This window comes from Xiphophorus hellerii, chromosome 20, assembly GCF_003331165.1.
Source record: "Xiphophorus hellerii strain 12219 chromosome 20, Xiphophorus_hellerii-4.1, whole genome shotgun sequence".
NCBI lineage: Eukaryota > Metazoa > Chordata > Actinopteri > Cyprinodontiformes > Poeciliidae > Xiphophorus > Xiphophorus hellerii.
Genome location: NC_045691.1, coordinates 7786813 through 7799816, shown reverse-complemented (window position 1 = coordinate 7799816; position 13004 = coordinate 7786813). Strand labels below are relative to the sequence as shown.

Sequence of the window (13004 nt, the reverse complement as noted above, 5' to 3'; positions counted from 1 at the left end):
GACAACAGGGCAATTACAAATTAAAGCTATTAATGTTACACTTAGGAATCCTATCACTGAAAAGGTTTTGTGATTGTCATTCTTTTGCAGATCATTTTGCATCTGAATTTGCTCAAAACCCTAGAAAAGTATTTTTCTTGGTAACCTGGATCAAAATCAAAGTGATTTTCTGAAACAAATTCAGAATGTCTTGGCTCATGTACAGTGATGTGCTGTTTTGACACGGAGCTGAAGTAATATGCTAACTACAGCACTGACTCCCTGCTATTGCTCTCACTTGTTAGTTTGAACAAATTGGAGGTTCAAAAGAGGTTCACTCTACCTTTAGAAAATAAATAGCCACATAGCACATTCAGGAAAGCTGAATCATGCCTCTTATTATTGTCATATAATCATCTGTCAATAATGAAAGTAAAAATTATCTATTTAAAACGTCTTTGGCATACAGTGGAGAATGTACAAAAGCTAAATCGAAGCAGACAGACATTTATTTGTGTACCTTTCAGAAAGAGGCATTGCACATAGCCACAATCAGTGGCAAACAGCTTACCAGTCATTCAAATCACGTAGATGATTTCCTGCCAAGCAACAAGAGACATAACAAGATTAAGGGAAGCACATAGTACAGCATTACATTCTTAGTTTATATTTTCTGCTGAAACACAAAGGATTTTTTTCTGCTCTGCAACACGTTGATTTTCAAATGAGAACAAAAAATAATCAAGTTCAGCATGTTGTCAGTCCGATTACAACGGATTTTTTCCACTTTCCCTCTGGGTTTTTTTCCTGGATGCATACAGCATTTAACAAAATGAAGATAACAGGTAGAGAAGTCAGGCACTGTTGCGCAATATAACTGATGACAATCCAATAAAATATTTTAAAAGCATACATTTAAATATCTTTTTTTACATTTCAAACAACAATTTTGCTAAAGGAAATACACCTAATTTATTAAATAAGGATACTGAGGTTAGTGTTTTTTAACTGACACACACAAGGTAGGTAGAAGCTTAGTTTAAAAACTAAACAGCAGGGGACAGCTGCACCTCAGAAAAATGAAAGATTTAAAGCTTAGCTTTTGACTAATTGTGTATTTAAGTAATAATAATGTGTCGGAAGTAAGATCCAATTTTGACAAAAGATCCAGGCTGAAATTATTCTGCTCACTACTTTTTTATGCTTTATGTCAGGAAAGCCCAATTCTCAGAAAACAAAATACCTGTTCCTATTACCATGTAATGTATCCATATATCCTTCTTTCTACTTTCTTAGCATAACCATGTTTCCACAGTAGCTTGGGGAGCAAACAAAAACAGCTCTAAAGCATGCTTGCCTAGTAGTACTTCAGCTACTGTCTTTTTTTCAGGTTCATAATTTCTTAATGCATTGGGTTTACTTTTAGGTGGGAATCCTGATTTAAACTTTATAAGCAATCAAACAATAAGAAAACAATCTCCAGAGACATTTTCTTTTGTGTTAGGTTTCCCTGGCACATGTAGGCAATCACTTTTTTCCAAATGGTATGCCTGAAGAGCCATAAAAAGACAATGGAGAAAAAAACACTTAAAACTAATGAAAACAAAAACTAAGGTGAAAAGCACAATGCCAGTTACATAAGGCTTCAGATATTTTAATCTTAAAGGGATAAATATAATCACGATTAGAGCCAGAAAAACAAAAAGTATCGAAAGTACAAAACATTGTATTAGTCTTTGAAAGCACATAGGTATTTTTCAAACAAACCTGAAACAAAATGAGTGTTTGTGTAATACTAACTAAAGCAGGAAAGCACAACCAGATATGGATGATAATATCTTGTCTTTAACAGTATCATCTGAAAATGTCCTACTATAACCACTGAATGGACCATTTTCATGACAAAGAACATCTTTAAGACGAAACGTGTGAAATGATGTGTGGCCGCTTATTGGTAGCAGAAAAAGGATGGAGGAAGGACTTTATCATCTATATACATGTATTCTCAGGAAGCAAAAAGGTCGAGAAGAAGTCTCTCCATTGGAAGTACTATTGCCCAAAGATTTTGAAATAAAAGTAATGTTTGAATCAAAGTAATATAAAACCCAAACTTAAGAAGAGGAACAGAATGCAGTTTAAGTTGCAGCTACTACAAATAGTTTGATCAGTGGCATCCCTGAAGCAATAATTGTTTGTGAGCATAAAGTTTTTAAGTAAAAGTTCTTGATTTTTACTTTTCATGCGTTTTTACATTTAGAATGTACTTCTCTATAGCTACATTTATTTCTATGACAATAATTGGCAAACATTTTAATGTTCCAACACTATAGTGTGGTTAAATACTCAAGTAAATTAAGAACTTATGAAGAAAAGCAATATCAATGCAGAAATATGATTTTGTATGGCTATGCAGATCATTGTGGTAAATACCAGAATTTGTATTTAAAATGACTGTTTTTGTTCCAAGTGGTTATTTGCCACTGTGGTGAATTACAGAGCCAACAACCCTCGCAACTGCCCTTTTAAACCCCTGCATAGGGTGCCAGTTTGTTAAGTTTTCAAACTTTTGCTTTCAGACAGAATTTCTCCTGACGTCTTCCTGGATAAATTGTCAAAGAAACATTGACTTTATGAACTTAAGCTGGAGTTCACAAAGTCACTTTTCGGGGGTGGAAATTGTGTTATGCAATTATGCTTATGCTTGAAACTCTGGCAAATGTTCGCTACATTCTTGGTAGCTTTGCTCTCACTTGATGTATTTCACATGTTTCTTGGTTATTGTCATGGAAATGAATATAGGCACAGTGAGGTACAAGCTTGAAAACAACTGACAAGGAAAACTTATACAAATAAGAAATGTCTTTTAATATACCAACAGAAAAGGGAAGGATCAGTTCACATCATGATCTCATGTCAGTGTAAAATGTAATAAGATGAGAATGAGTTACACAGCATTTATTATTACACCTAACCCTTAACTGCAACCTGAAAATCAGAAAAGGGAGGCATTTGTTCAAACTTTTCCTTAGTAGTATGGCTGCTTTGTATGTAATTCATTCCCTATCATATTAAGCCTTGTTAGTTGTGCTGATGTATTTTCATTATTCCAGATTACAATATCAGAGGAAGTGACAAGGCCAGCTGAAATAATTCACAGCTCAACATGACCCCTTCTCTGAATTCATCAGCACATCCACAGCTCCTATTTTCTATCTCTCCATCTAGTCCAGCCTCTGTCTGGCAAAGACAATAAGAGGGGCAGGCGAAGCAGAATTAACCTGACAGTTCTGCTTGATCCTGCAATATCTCATTTATTTGAACAGTTTGTTTTCTCTGACTAAAAAGCTTCGAGCCAGCTCTGTTAATGGCAACATTAACTGCCAACTACTTCTTTAGAGTAGAAAGGTGGGTATTATACCACTTGTACTCAATATCCTGCGTTCACTTTGTTCAGTGTGTTGCCCAAGGTCATAAGTGTTTGACCGCAAGAAGCTACCACAGATTGTTGTTGTCGTTGCTTCCTAAAACAGTCCTCTCTTGCGCATGAGATGAATACTTGTGTGAATAGCTTGAGAGACTCAAGGATGAAGATTGTACTGAAGCACAATTGTAGATGTTTATTTCAAACAAGCCAATTTCATGACTGGACTTTTTGTATCTCTATCCCTCCAAAGTTCAAAACATACTGTATGTGCATATACATATTTTTATATAGCTTCACAATAAGTGCCCAACAATTGCACAAAAGAATGAATGTTCAAGATTTGAGTCAAAATCAAAACATGTTTGGAAAAAGATTGACCAATTAGACAGACTGAGGTTGCTCAACTCTTGATTCTTACCACATAAAGGCTGCTCAATGCACAGCAGCTTATGAATACAATGTCAGCATTAATTTTCTTACCTTGGACTGTTACATTGTCAGCTGTCCAGATATGGGAACAAATCTTTTACGATTTGTGTTGAGACAGGGTTTCATTGACATCAGCTTCACTAAATTAATGTAACTTTATTTTAATTTAAATCCAGTGTCTGTCCATCAGTTTCACAATCATTACTTAAGGCGTATTTTTAAATAATGGTTAAAGACTGTGTTTACTGTATCTTGAGGACAGTTTGATAATTAGCAAACTGGCATCTCAATCTGTTTGTAAGAAAGAAAACAAATCCATTTCCCCAAATGTTTACCCATAAGTTTACAATGTTCATGCTAATTTCCAGATTTCAAACAAATCTCAGAAAACAGAGGTCTTGCAGTTAGCTTCTTTAACCACACATGGGAGGACAGCAGTTTTCATAGTCAAAGTCACACTAGGAGATAGCAAAGGGATGGAAGAATTTGAGTCCTTAATCTCATACTGAGTTCTTGAACATGACATGGAGGTGTCCATTAAAATCTCCGGGAATGGTGGGGAGTCTCTTACAGAGCTGTTGCCCTCTGAACGGGAGCACACCAGTTCCCGGAAGCACTCTCTAAATCTCGTGGACAGCAGACTATAGATGATAGGGTTTACTGCAGAGCTTAGGTAGAAGAAGATGCCAGACAGGATGTGGACGTACTGATAAACATTGTGCATCACGTCGGTCCACTGGCTGACTGAGCTCCACAGAAGCCGCTCAATGTGGAAGGGAGCCCAGCAAACTCCAAATACTAGCCACAACAATTGCTGCAGGATCAAGCCAGACAGAGAGAAAGGTTGTGGTTATCCTTAAAGAATGCATTGCATTTCAAGGTATTAGCATTTTTTTAAACTGTTTGGCTTGTGGGACATGAGAAAAATGTTTATCTGAGTCTTTTTCAACATATTTAAATACTGAGTCATTGGCAACCTAGAGACAAATGCATTTATATTATAAATCATGGCAGAAAGAAACAATTATTATACATTAAAACTCCCACATGAACCAATCTATTAGGTTGTCTAATGTGTAACCTGAAAGCTTTTATAATAATAATAATAAATACAGCTGTGTCTAAAGTGATAAACTTGCTTCCTGTTGTCTGAAAAGCAAATGTGAAAAAAAAAATCAACAACAAAAAAGACAATTCAGAAAGCCATTATCCCTAAATTGCAGCTCTTGCTGAGTGAATATTTGAGCCACCACCTACCAAACATAAAAGAACAATTTGTATATTCGAGAACCATTTTACTGAAAAATAAAAGGCTGTTACTTATCAAATGTGGAAGGTTTTATTGCATGTGTTTAATAAAGAGGGGATACTGTTTTCTCTTTACCTTTACAGCAATTTAGCTTGAGGCAGAAAACAAAAATACACACATGCAAAATGTTCTTAACACCTACATGATTTGACAATCTATTTATTGCCAGTTCTGAATATTTCTCTTACACAGTGCTTAGGTCTTGTCGTACTTGATGCTCCCTTACATTCCTCATCTTGTTCCCTATTTGTTAATCTCTTATAGGTCTCTCTCTCTAAAAGAGGCTTAGCAGATACAGAATAAATGTAGCTATTTATTGTGTGGATATGCAATAGGAATAAGCTTGTCGTAGGTGGCATCTAAATATACAGTTGAAAGTCCATATCTTAAATCATTTTTTCTCACTATCTGACATTAAATTAGATTAATATCAAAATAATTTCTATTCACTAAATGCCAGAGCAATGTGAAAGATATATTTAAAAATCTTCTATTCCTTTATTTATATTCAGATGTTTTTGCATCTGAATATAAATAAGGTAACATTTTAACAATTTTGGAAAGCCCAAAAGGTGATTAAACATTCCTAAGCTTATGACATGGTAATTTGTAAAATTTTATGTAAAATAGGTAAACCTGGGATTTATTTTTTAAAGTCAAAACACTTCAAACACTCTGTCTTAGATGGAAATGACAAAAAAAATCATGCAAGATGTCATGAATCAAATTGTGGGTCACAAGTAAGTCTGGTCCAACAGTTTCCAAATGCCCAAATCTGCCACTTTGTGCCCCAGAGATAAATATCTTTTGGTGTAAACACATCAGAACAAAAGCAAAAGACCTTGTGAAGATGCTAGCTGAGGCTACTAAGAGAGTATTATTATCCATAGTGAAACAAACTGCAACATACTGGAAAGAAATGCAGCAAAGAGAGGAAGTAGCCATTACTCCAAAATTAACATTAAAAAAAAAACAGACTACAATTTGCAAATGCTCACAAGACCTTAATTTCTGGATAAAATTTGGCAGGATTGTTACATTTGGAGGACAATGGGAGAACACACCATCCCACCTGTAAAGCACAGGGTAGAAGTGTTATGTTGTGTAGTGTTTTGTTGCAGAGGGGACTGATTGGCTTCACAAAATAGTTAGGATAATGAGGATTATCTTAAAACATTTCCCACAAAGTTATGAACAAATGGGTTCTTTACATGGACAATGACTCTAAGAAAACTGCCAAATTTGTAACAAAAGGACTTAAGGTCACCAAAGCCTATTTTGGTGTGGTCATCAGGGCCTAATATTTGTTCCATAATTTTGGGGCATAGCTGAAAAGGTGTGTGCAGGGAAGCCAGTTTACAAACTTGACTCATGATACGCAAGTTGTATCCAAAGAAATGGGCCGTAGTTCCAGAAAAATATGTGAGACGCCACAGAAAAATCAAGAACAAATCACCAGAGAAGGTGATTAACAATCTAAGCTGTATATTGGCTCGTCATATGCTTTTGTTATTGGTTTTGTAAACATTTGCTCAATGAAGAAATATTAAAACAGCATGTGTGTCAATGAGTGTGAGATTTGGTCAAAAATAATTTAAGTTTCTTTCCCCCACTGAGTACATTTTCACAAATAAATGTTTTATTGTTCTAAACTTATTAGTGTTGAATTTCATAACTGAAATAAAAAAGATATCTATTAGAAAAACTAAAACATTTTTCAGCAGAAATGTATTTGATATTATTTTGCTTATGGTCAAATGCATTAGCAACTTTAAGGTCCTTCTTGTGGACAATGAAGAAGATCATTTAACTTAACTTCTTTTTTTTATACTCAATCTTTACCTGAATAAAGATAATAAAGTGCCTTTTAACTGGCTTTGATTGCCAGGACACCATTTAGAAGTGCATAAAATTTAAAAAACAAAAAAGTCACACACACATACAAAACCTTTAGTGTTGTTAATGGTCCTGTGTATATCCATGTTTTTAATGAAAACCCATAAAGATCTACCTGTTTCAACATTTATGGAATAAAGTTTATGATTCATGCATAAACATCTGCATATTACAGATATTGGCATAGCTTTTATTATTTTCTTTATGTAAGTCACTGTTTTTGGCCAACATACTACTTGGATAGTAAAAAGAAAACAGGATATGTCGATCTGAAATATAAACTTCTCCATAAAAACCACAACAGGTGGTGACATTTCTCCTCCATTGAAATGAAATCCATGTACGACTTGCAACCATTTCGCATTAGGAAGTGACTGAATTATTATTACCGGTACGAGTTTTCATCACCTTGGCAACCGAACAGAGGAGAATTTTGTTGCTTTTGGCAATGCTTCTTCCATATCCTGCACGGTTATGTGTTTGTGATCATTTCTGCCAGTTTTCTCAGTCATTATTTGCACTTAAACATAAATTTAAATGATTGGAAATAAGTGAAATAAGTAGAAGAGAGGTCTGATCATTTCAGACCTGGAGGTTGTTTGATCATTTTACAAATGAAAGATCCCATTAGATGTTTGTAATGGGATGTTATATTTGAATGTTGTGATTTATCTGTGCAAGAGTTTCTTCCCAATGAAGTGATGGTTATACCCACCGTAGGTCGCACTGCCAAAAGGGCAAAATGATGATCTTCAAACTGAAATCCAATTTTAGCTTGTAATGGATAGGAACTTAAAGGAAGATTCAATCTTTTAATACATTTATTATTTGTGTGTGTGGAGGATGTGTCTCTTCCTGCATATTTTATTTCTAATAAGCTAAGACAAAACAACTGCAACTGTAGCTTAAAGACAGAATTACTATGTTTACTGTTTTAGTGTAGTAAATAAAGATTAAGCTTAGAAGGCAACCAGATTGCTTTCAGACTTTCAAGAAATTGAAATTATATTTCTTAAATCACTTTTTGTTTTTCTGCATCCTAACTTCTTTTTTGGTTGTAGAATGAATGAAATATTGTTTGTGTATTAATTTTTAAACACAATTTAAATTGTCACTGTTTTGTTTTTATTTGATAACACTTTTTTGTAAGATAGTTTTCTTAGAAGTTGTGATACTGCATTGATAGCTGTTTTGTATGTCTGAATTCCCAAGATCGTGCTAAAACTTACAAAAAGTATACTTTAAACCAAGAATTACAGCAATTATTTTTCTTAATGTTATAGTGATATTGAAATACTTTTTATCTGTTTTTCACTAACTACAAAGCTCTAATATGAAGAAACATATTCAAATAAAAGATCTGACCAGTGTTTTGTAGCTTTTTTCTATAGTATTAAACATTTATGACCAACATTCACATGTAAGATAGGAAAAAATGATGTCAATTTTATAAATCTTTGTCTCTTTTAGAGTTGTTTTTTTCTATCAGACATGATTCACAGTTTCATTTCTCTGGGAGGGTAATCAATAAAGTAACACGTTTCTAGAAATACTTGACAAGTGTTTTTTTTTTGTTTTTTTTTCTACAGACCCTCGCTTGCTTATGAGAAAAACTCCGACAGGAGCACGGATACAGAGATGTGTTGTAAAACTCCCAGTGATGTTCTACACTTGTGCTTGAGATCATATTGGAATCTGTGGCTTGAGATGAAAGAAGTTCTTCAGATAACAGACATTGAGATTAAGTACTTCTGGAATTCGTGGCAGCTATTATTCACATTATGTTGAAAGACAAGATGACAAATAAAAATCTATTTAAAATGTTTCCAAAAAATTTAGACAGGACATCAAAGGGACAGTATGATGTGAAATCGACGTTTATGTTATTCCCTCACAAAAAAACATGCCTGTTGCCTCCAACACTTCAGGCATGTTTGAGAAATCAAAGGGTTATTTCATGCATGTTTGAGAAACAACATGCATGAAAGAATCCATGTTTGAGAAATCTTTTTATATCATGGCAGCCATTCAGTTGTGCAAAATGACTGCCGCCTTTGAGGTGCAACTCCTCTTTGGAGCTGCAGCTTCCAAGTTTCTTCCATCTCGCAGAGCAGCCCCCCCTTCAGATCCTTCAGACTAGCCAGCAGCAATTAGCAAAAATCTGGTGGAACTGCATATTGCTTCTCAGTCCAACACTGGTAGAAACTATGGCAAAAAAGAATGAATAAAAGAGCAATGCTGTGATGACTTCCTGAAGACTTAGTTTCAGAAAGGGCACAAGTGATTAAAGAGACAAATGCCCAATTTCAAGGAGTTAAATTACGAAGTCAATTTTCTTTTAAGTCATATTTGATTTTATTTTTATACCAACTGAGTGTTACAATTGCTTGATTGTACTGTGTGCCTGGAAAATACATAATACTGCCCGTTACAGAATAATCTTTCACACCAGTTTAAGGACTGCTGAGGATCCAGAACAACTGGTTCATATAAATTATACTCACAGAGCATCTTGACGACCTGTCCTCTGCGCCCATTCTCCCCACTGATCCTTCTCCTGGTGTTGCTGCAGCCATTATTCCCCAGGTTCTTCCTGGCATACCGCCTTTCTCTACCCAGATGTATGCCCATCACAAGATAGAGCATGCTAATAATCATCATTAGGAATGAAGTAGAAACACACAGTTGTGATTTGCATCACCAAGTTATAGATCCAAATGGGCTTGACCACAGCACATATAGCTGACTCCTCCATTCTCTCAGGCAAGTAAAAAAGGCCATGAAGCGAAGTGTTAGGAACAGCACAGACCATTGATACCCCCCACACAACGGTGATGACGCGTTTGGCATGCTGATTGGTTGAGAGGTATCGCGTTTTCAGTGGATGCACAACAGCGATGTACCTCTCCACGCTGAGTGCTGTGACATTGAGGATTGATGCGAAGCAAACTGTCTCGAAGAGGAAGGTCTTGAAGTAGCAGCCGCCCTCACCAAAGGGGAATGGGTAGTTCTCCCACAGGTCGTAAATCTCCAATGGCATCGCAAACATCAGCACGAGGAGGTCCGACATAGCCAGGCTCACAAGATAAAAGTTTGTGGGGTTGCGCATCTTCTTGTGCTTTGCAATCACTGCACATGTCAGGAGATTTCCAGACAACCCAGTGAGGAAGATTAAAAGGTAAACTGTTGTTACAGGGAAAAAAAAGGGGGATCGCTTGGGACCGAGGACTTCAAAAAGGTTGATTTCTGCAAACTGCTCAACAGTGTTGTTCCCTGAGCCATTGAGTGGCATGCTAGTGTTGTAGAGTGGTGCAGACGAAGTGGAACCCTGCAATGAAAGCTCCATTTTAACAAGGAGGGTCGGATAAATAATGGGAGGTGACAAAAATCCCTTCTCCTGCGTCTGGTTTAGTTCAACTACTGGGACCTGAGTTGAAAAGAAAAATAAAAAAAAATCAAACATTTTTCTGATGATGAACAACCCTGAGACAATGTTTACTGTGGTCAAATATATACATATATTTCTACTTTCATGGTAATGTTTTCATGCCCCATTTTTTTGTCAGGGAAAACCATCATCATAAATCATCCTGTAAGAGGTAATAATTCAACCAAAAAATTTTTGTAGTGTTTAAATAATGCACTGATTAAAACAATTTGTGATCCAAAGATGACAAACAAACAAAAAATTGCTACAAGTGTTTAGGTATACAAGCTTCTGATATTATTCTGCATTTAGAAAAAGTGTAGAGTTATTAACATTTCCTATTAGTCTATACATTCATTATTTTTAAGCTTATTTCTGATAATATAAGCTTATCAGAAGATTATATTATCAGAAATAATATAAGCACATGTTGCCAACCTATGTGCTAGTAGGCAACATAGGATCTGCTATGTCTAAAAGAAAACATCTGAGTCTGACTATTTGCATAAACGTAATAATAAAGACTGTTGACTCCATTAGAATAACTCACACTTAAATTATACTTGCATTTCAAGTTTTGGTTGTGATTTACTTAATAATGCTTAATAATTGTAAGCATTATTAAGCATGTTGCTTAATAATGCAATATTAAATATGCAATATGCATTATTAAGGCAACATGATTAAGCATGTTGCAAAAGAAACAGCAGACAGTGAACTAGCAGATTTCTTCATGTTTTGGAAAATGTAGCTTTTAATGGGGTTGAGATCATTCTCATCAACCATTTGCGGCTCAAAATAAATGCCATTACAAATGCTACAATGATATATGCTAATGACTTCTTCTGAAAGGTTAATCATATTGCCTACATAGAGCAAATCTAAAATTGTCTGATACAATGTGATGGAGTATTGTAGCATTTAAGAACCGGTTCTAAAATAACTCTCTATTTATGTGTAAAATCTTGAATAAAGTGAAATAAAAGGGTATAGCCTAAAGCATTTGAAATGTCTGGGTAATTAATGCAGTGAGCATATCAATAAAAATAAATAAAAATAAAAAAATAAACATGTCCACTTTTATCTAATCACGTAAAGGTTACGAATGTTTATCTACAAGGCATGCAGAGCAGAAAATGTTGAAATAAATCCTCACCTTGATGTTGATCTGCAGGTCGCTTTTTACTGTGAACACGTTGTGTCATGCTTGTAAATGGAGCGGCAGACGGAGCAAATAGTGCATGGATGGAAAAGTTGCTTCGAACGGTTCGGTTCCGTGGAGACAGGAAAATGCAGACCGAGGGTCCACACAGGGAGAGAACTGGATCTGCTCTGCAGCTGTGCTCCCCTTTAGAGAGAGAAATTACCTGGTGAAACAGAGGGGGAGCTGGAAGGAGCCGGGGAGAGAAAGTGATGAAGTCCAGAGTGAAAATATAATCACGGGACTGTAGTAAAAACTATCAACAAAAATATCGATAATCCCCTCACATTCTGAACTCGAATACAGCGAAATGTTTTAATGACGTTTAAAATTTACATTAAAAAAATTAATGCCTCCCGAACAAACTTTTAATAAAAAAAACTTGATCGGTATACTTTTAAGTGTAGAAACCCTAACCTATGAGCGGGGCTCAATAATTTCCGCCGCTGTGATGAAAAGAAAATTATAGCTTTCTCGTAATTATTAGACTGCTAAGTCCTAATTATAGCACGTTATCTTATAATTATGAGAAAGGGTCTCATAATTATGAAACACAACTAAGTTATAATTGCGTAATACTGTGTGATAATGAAGAAACTTAAATAAATAAATAAATAGTAGGATGAATATAATAATCCAACAGTGTATGACAGATGTATGCAAGACCAAATATAATAGCAATAATAATATTAAGATTTATATATATATATATATATATATATATATATATATATATATATATATATATATATATATATATATATATATATATATATATATATGTCTACTGGAGCTAACTTACTGAATACTTAAAATCACTCCACAGAAGAGAGTTCAGGTGGGAGAAATCAACAAGCCATTTTCACCAAACACTTGGTTGGTTGTTCTCAACGGTCTGTTTCACACAAATATTAAAGAAATAAATTTTAATGTGTGAAATTTGATTTTGTGGATTTTGATTTCCATACTAATGTGGCATCAAGGCTAATTAGTATCATTACCTATTGCCTGATTGCCTGAGCATAAGATGACATTTGTGGAATTATTAATATGCAGCTATTCAAATTGACCTTAACTTTACACTAGATGTCAGCAACAACCCAAATAATCCCCACATACAAAAAAAAAAAAAAAGTTTTCCATTGAAGCTATGTTTAAAACATATATTACGACGTGCCAACATGCAAACTGGAACTGTCTTTGACAGAATGTGCCTTTGCCACAGAAGAGACCAACATCGGACTTTAGCAACAAACACTTTGGGTGGGTTTGGCATAATACATATGATAAATGTTTGAAAAACACAAATTTTCCCAAAGATAAACCTGGTGCAGGATCT

At 35.0% G+C, this 13004-nt stretch overlaps 1 protein-coding gene across 1 annotated transcript; it reads right to left on the bottom strand.

Annotated features, from left to right (window-relative positions):
* Positions 1 to 466: 466 nt before the first annotated feature.
* Positions 467 to 11780, bottom strand: nmur3 (neuromedin U receptor 3). Its single transcript, XM_032548454.1, is given in 5 exon segments — positions 467 to 4646; positions 6140 to 6144; positions 9542 to 9698; positions 9700 to 10464; positions 11621 to 11780. Coding segments are annotated over 4 exon segments (1278 nt in total). The 5' UTR covers positions 10384 to 10464; positions 11621 to 11780; the 3' UTR covers positions 467 to 4214.
* Between the last annotated feature and the right edge of the window lie 1224 nt (positions 11781 to 13004).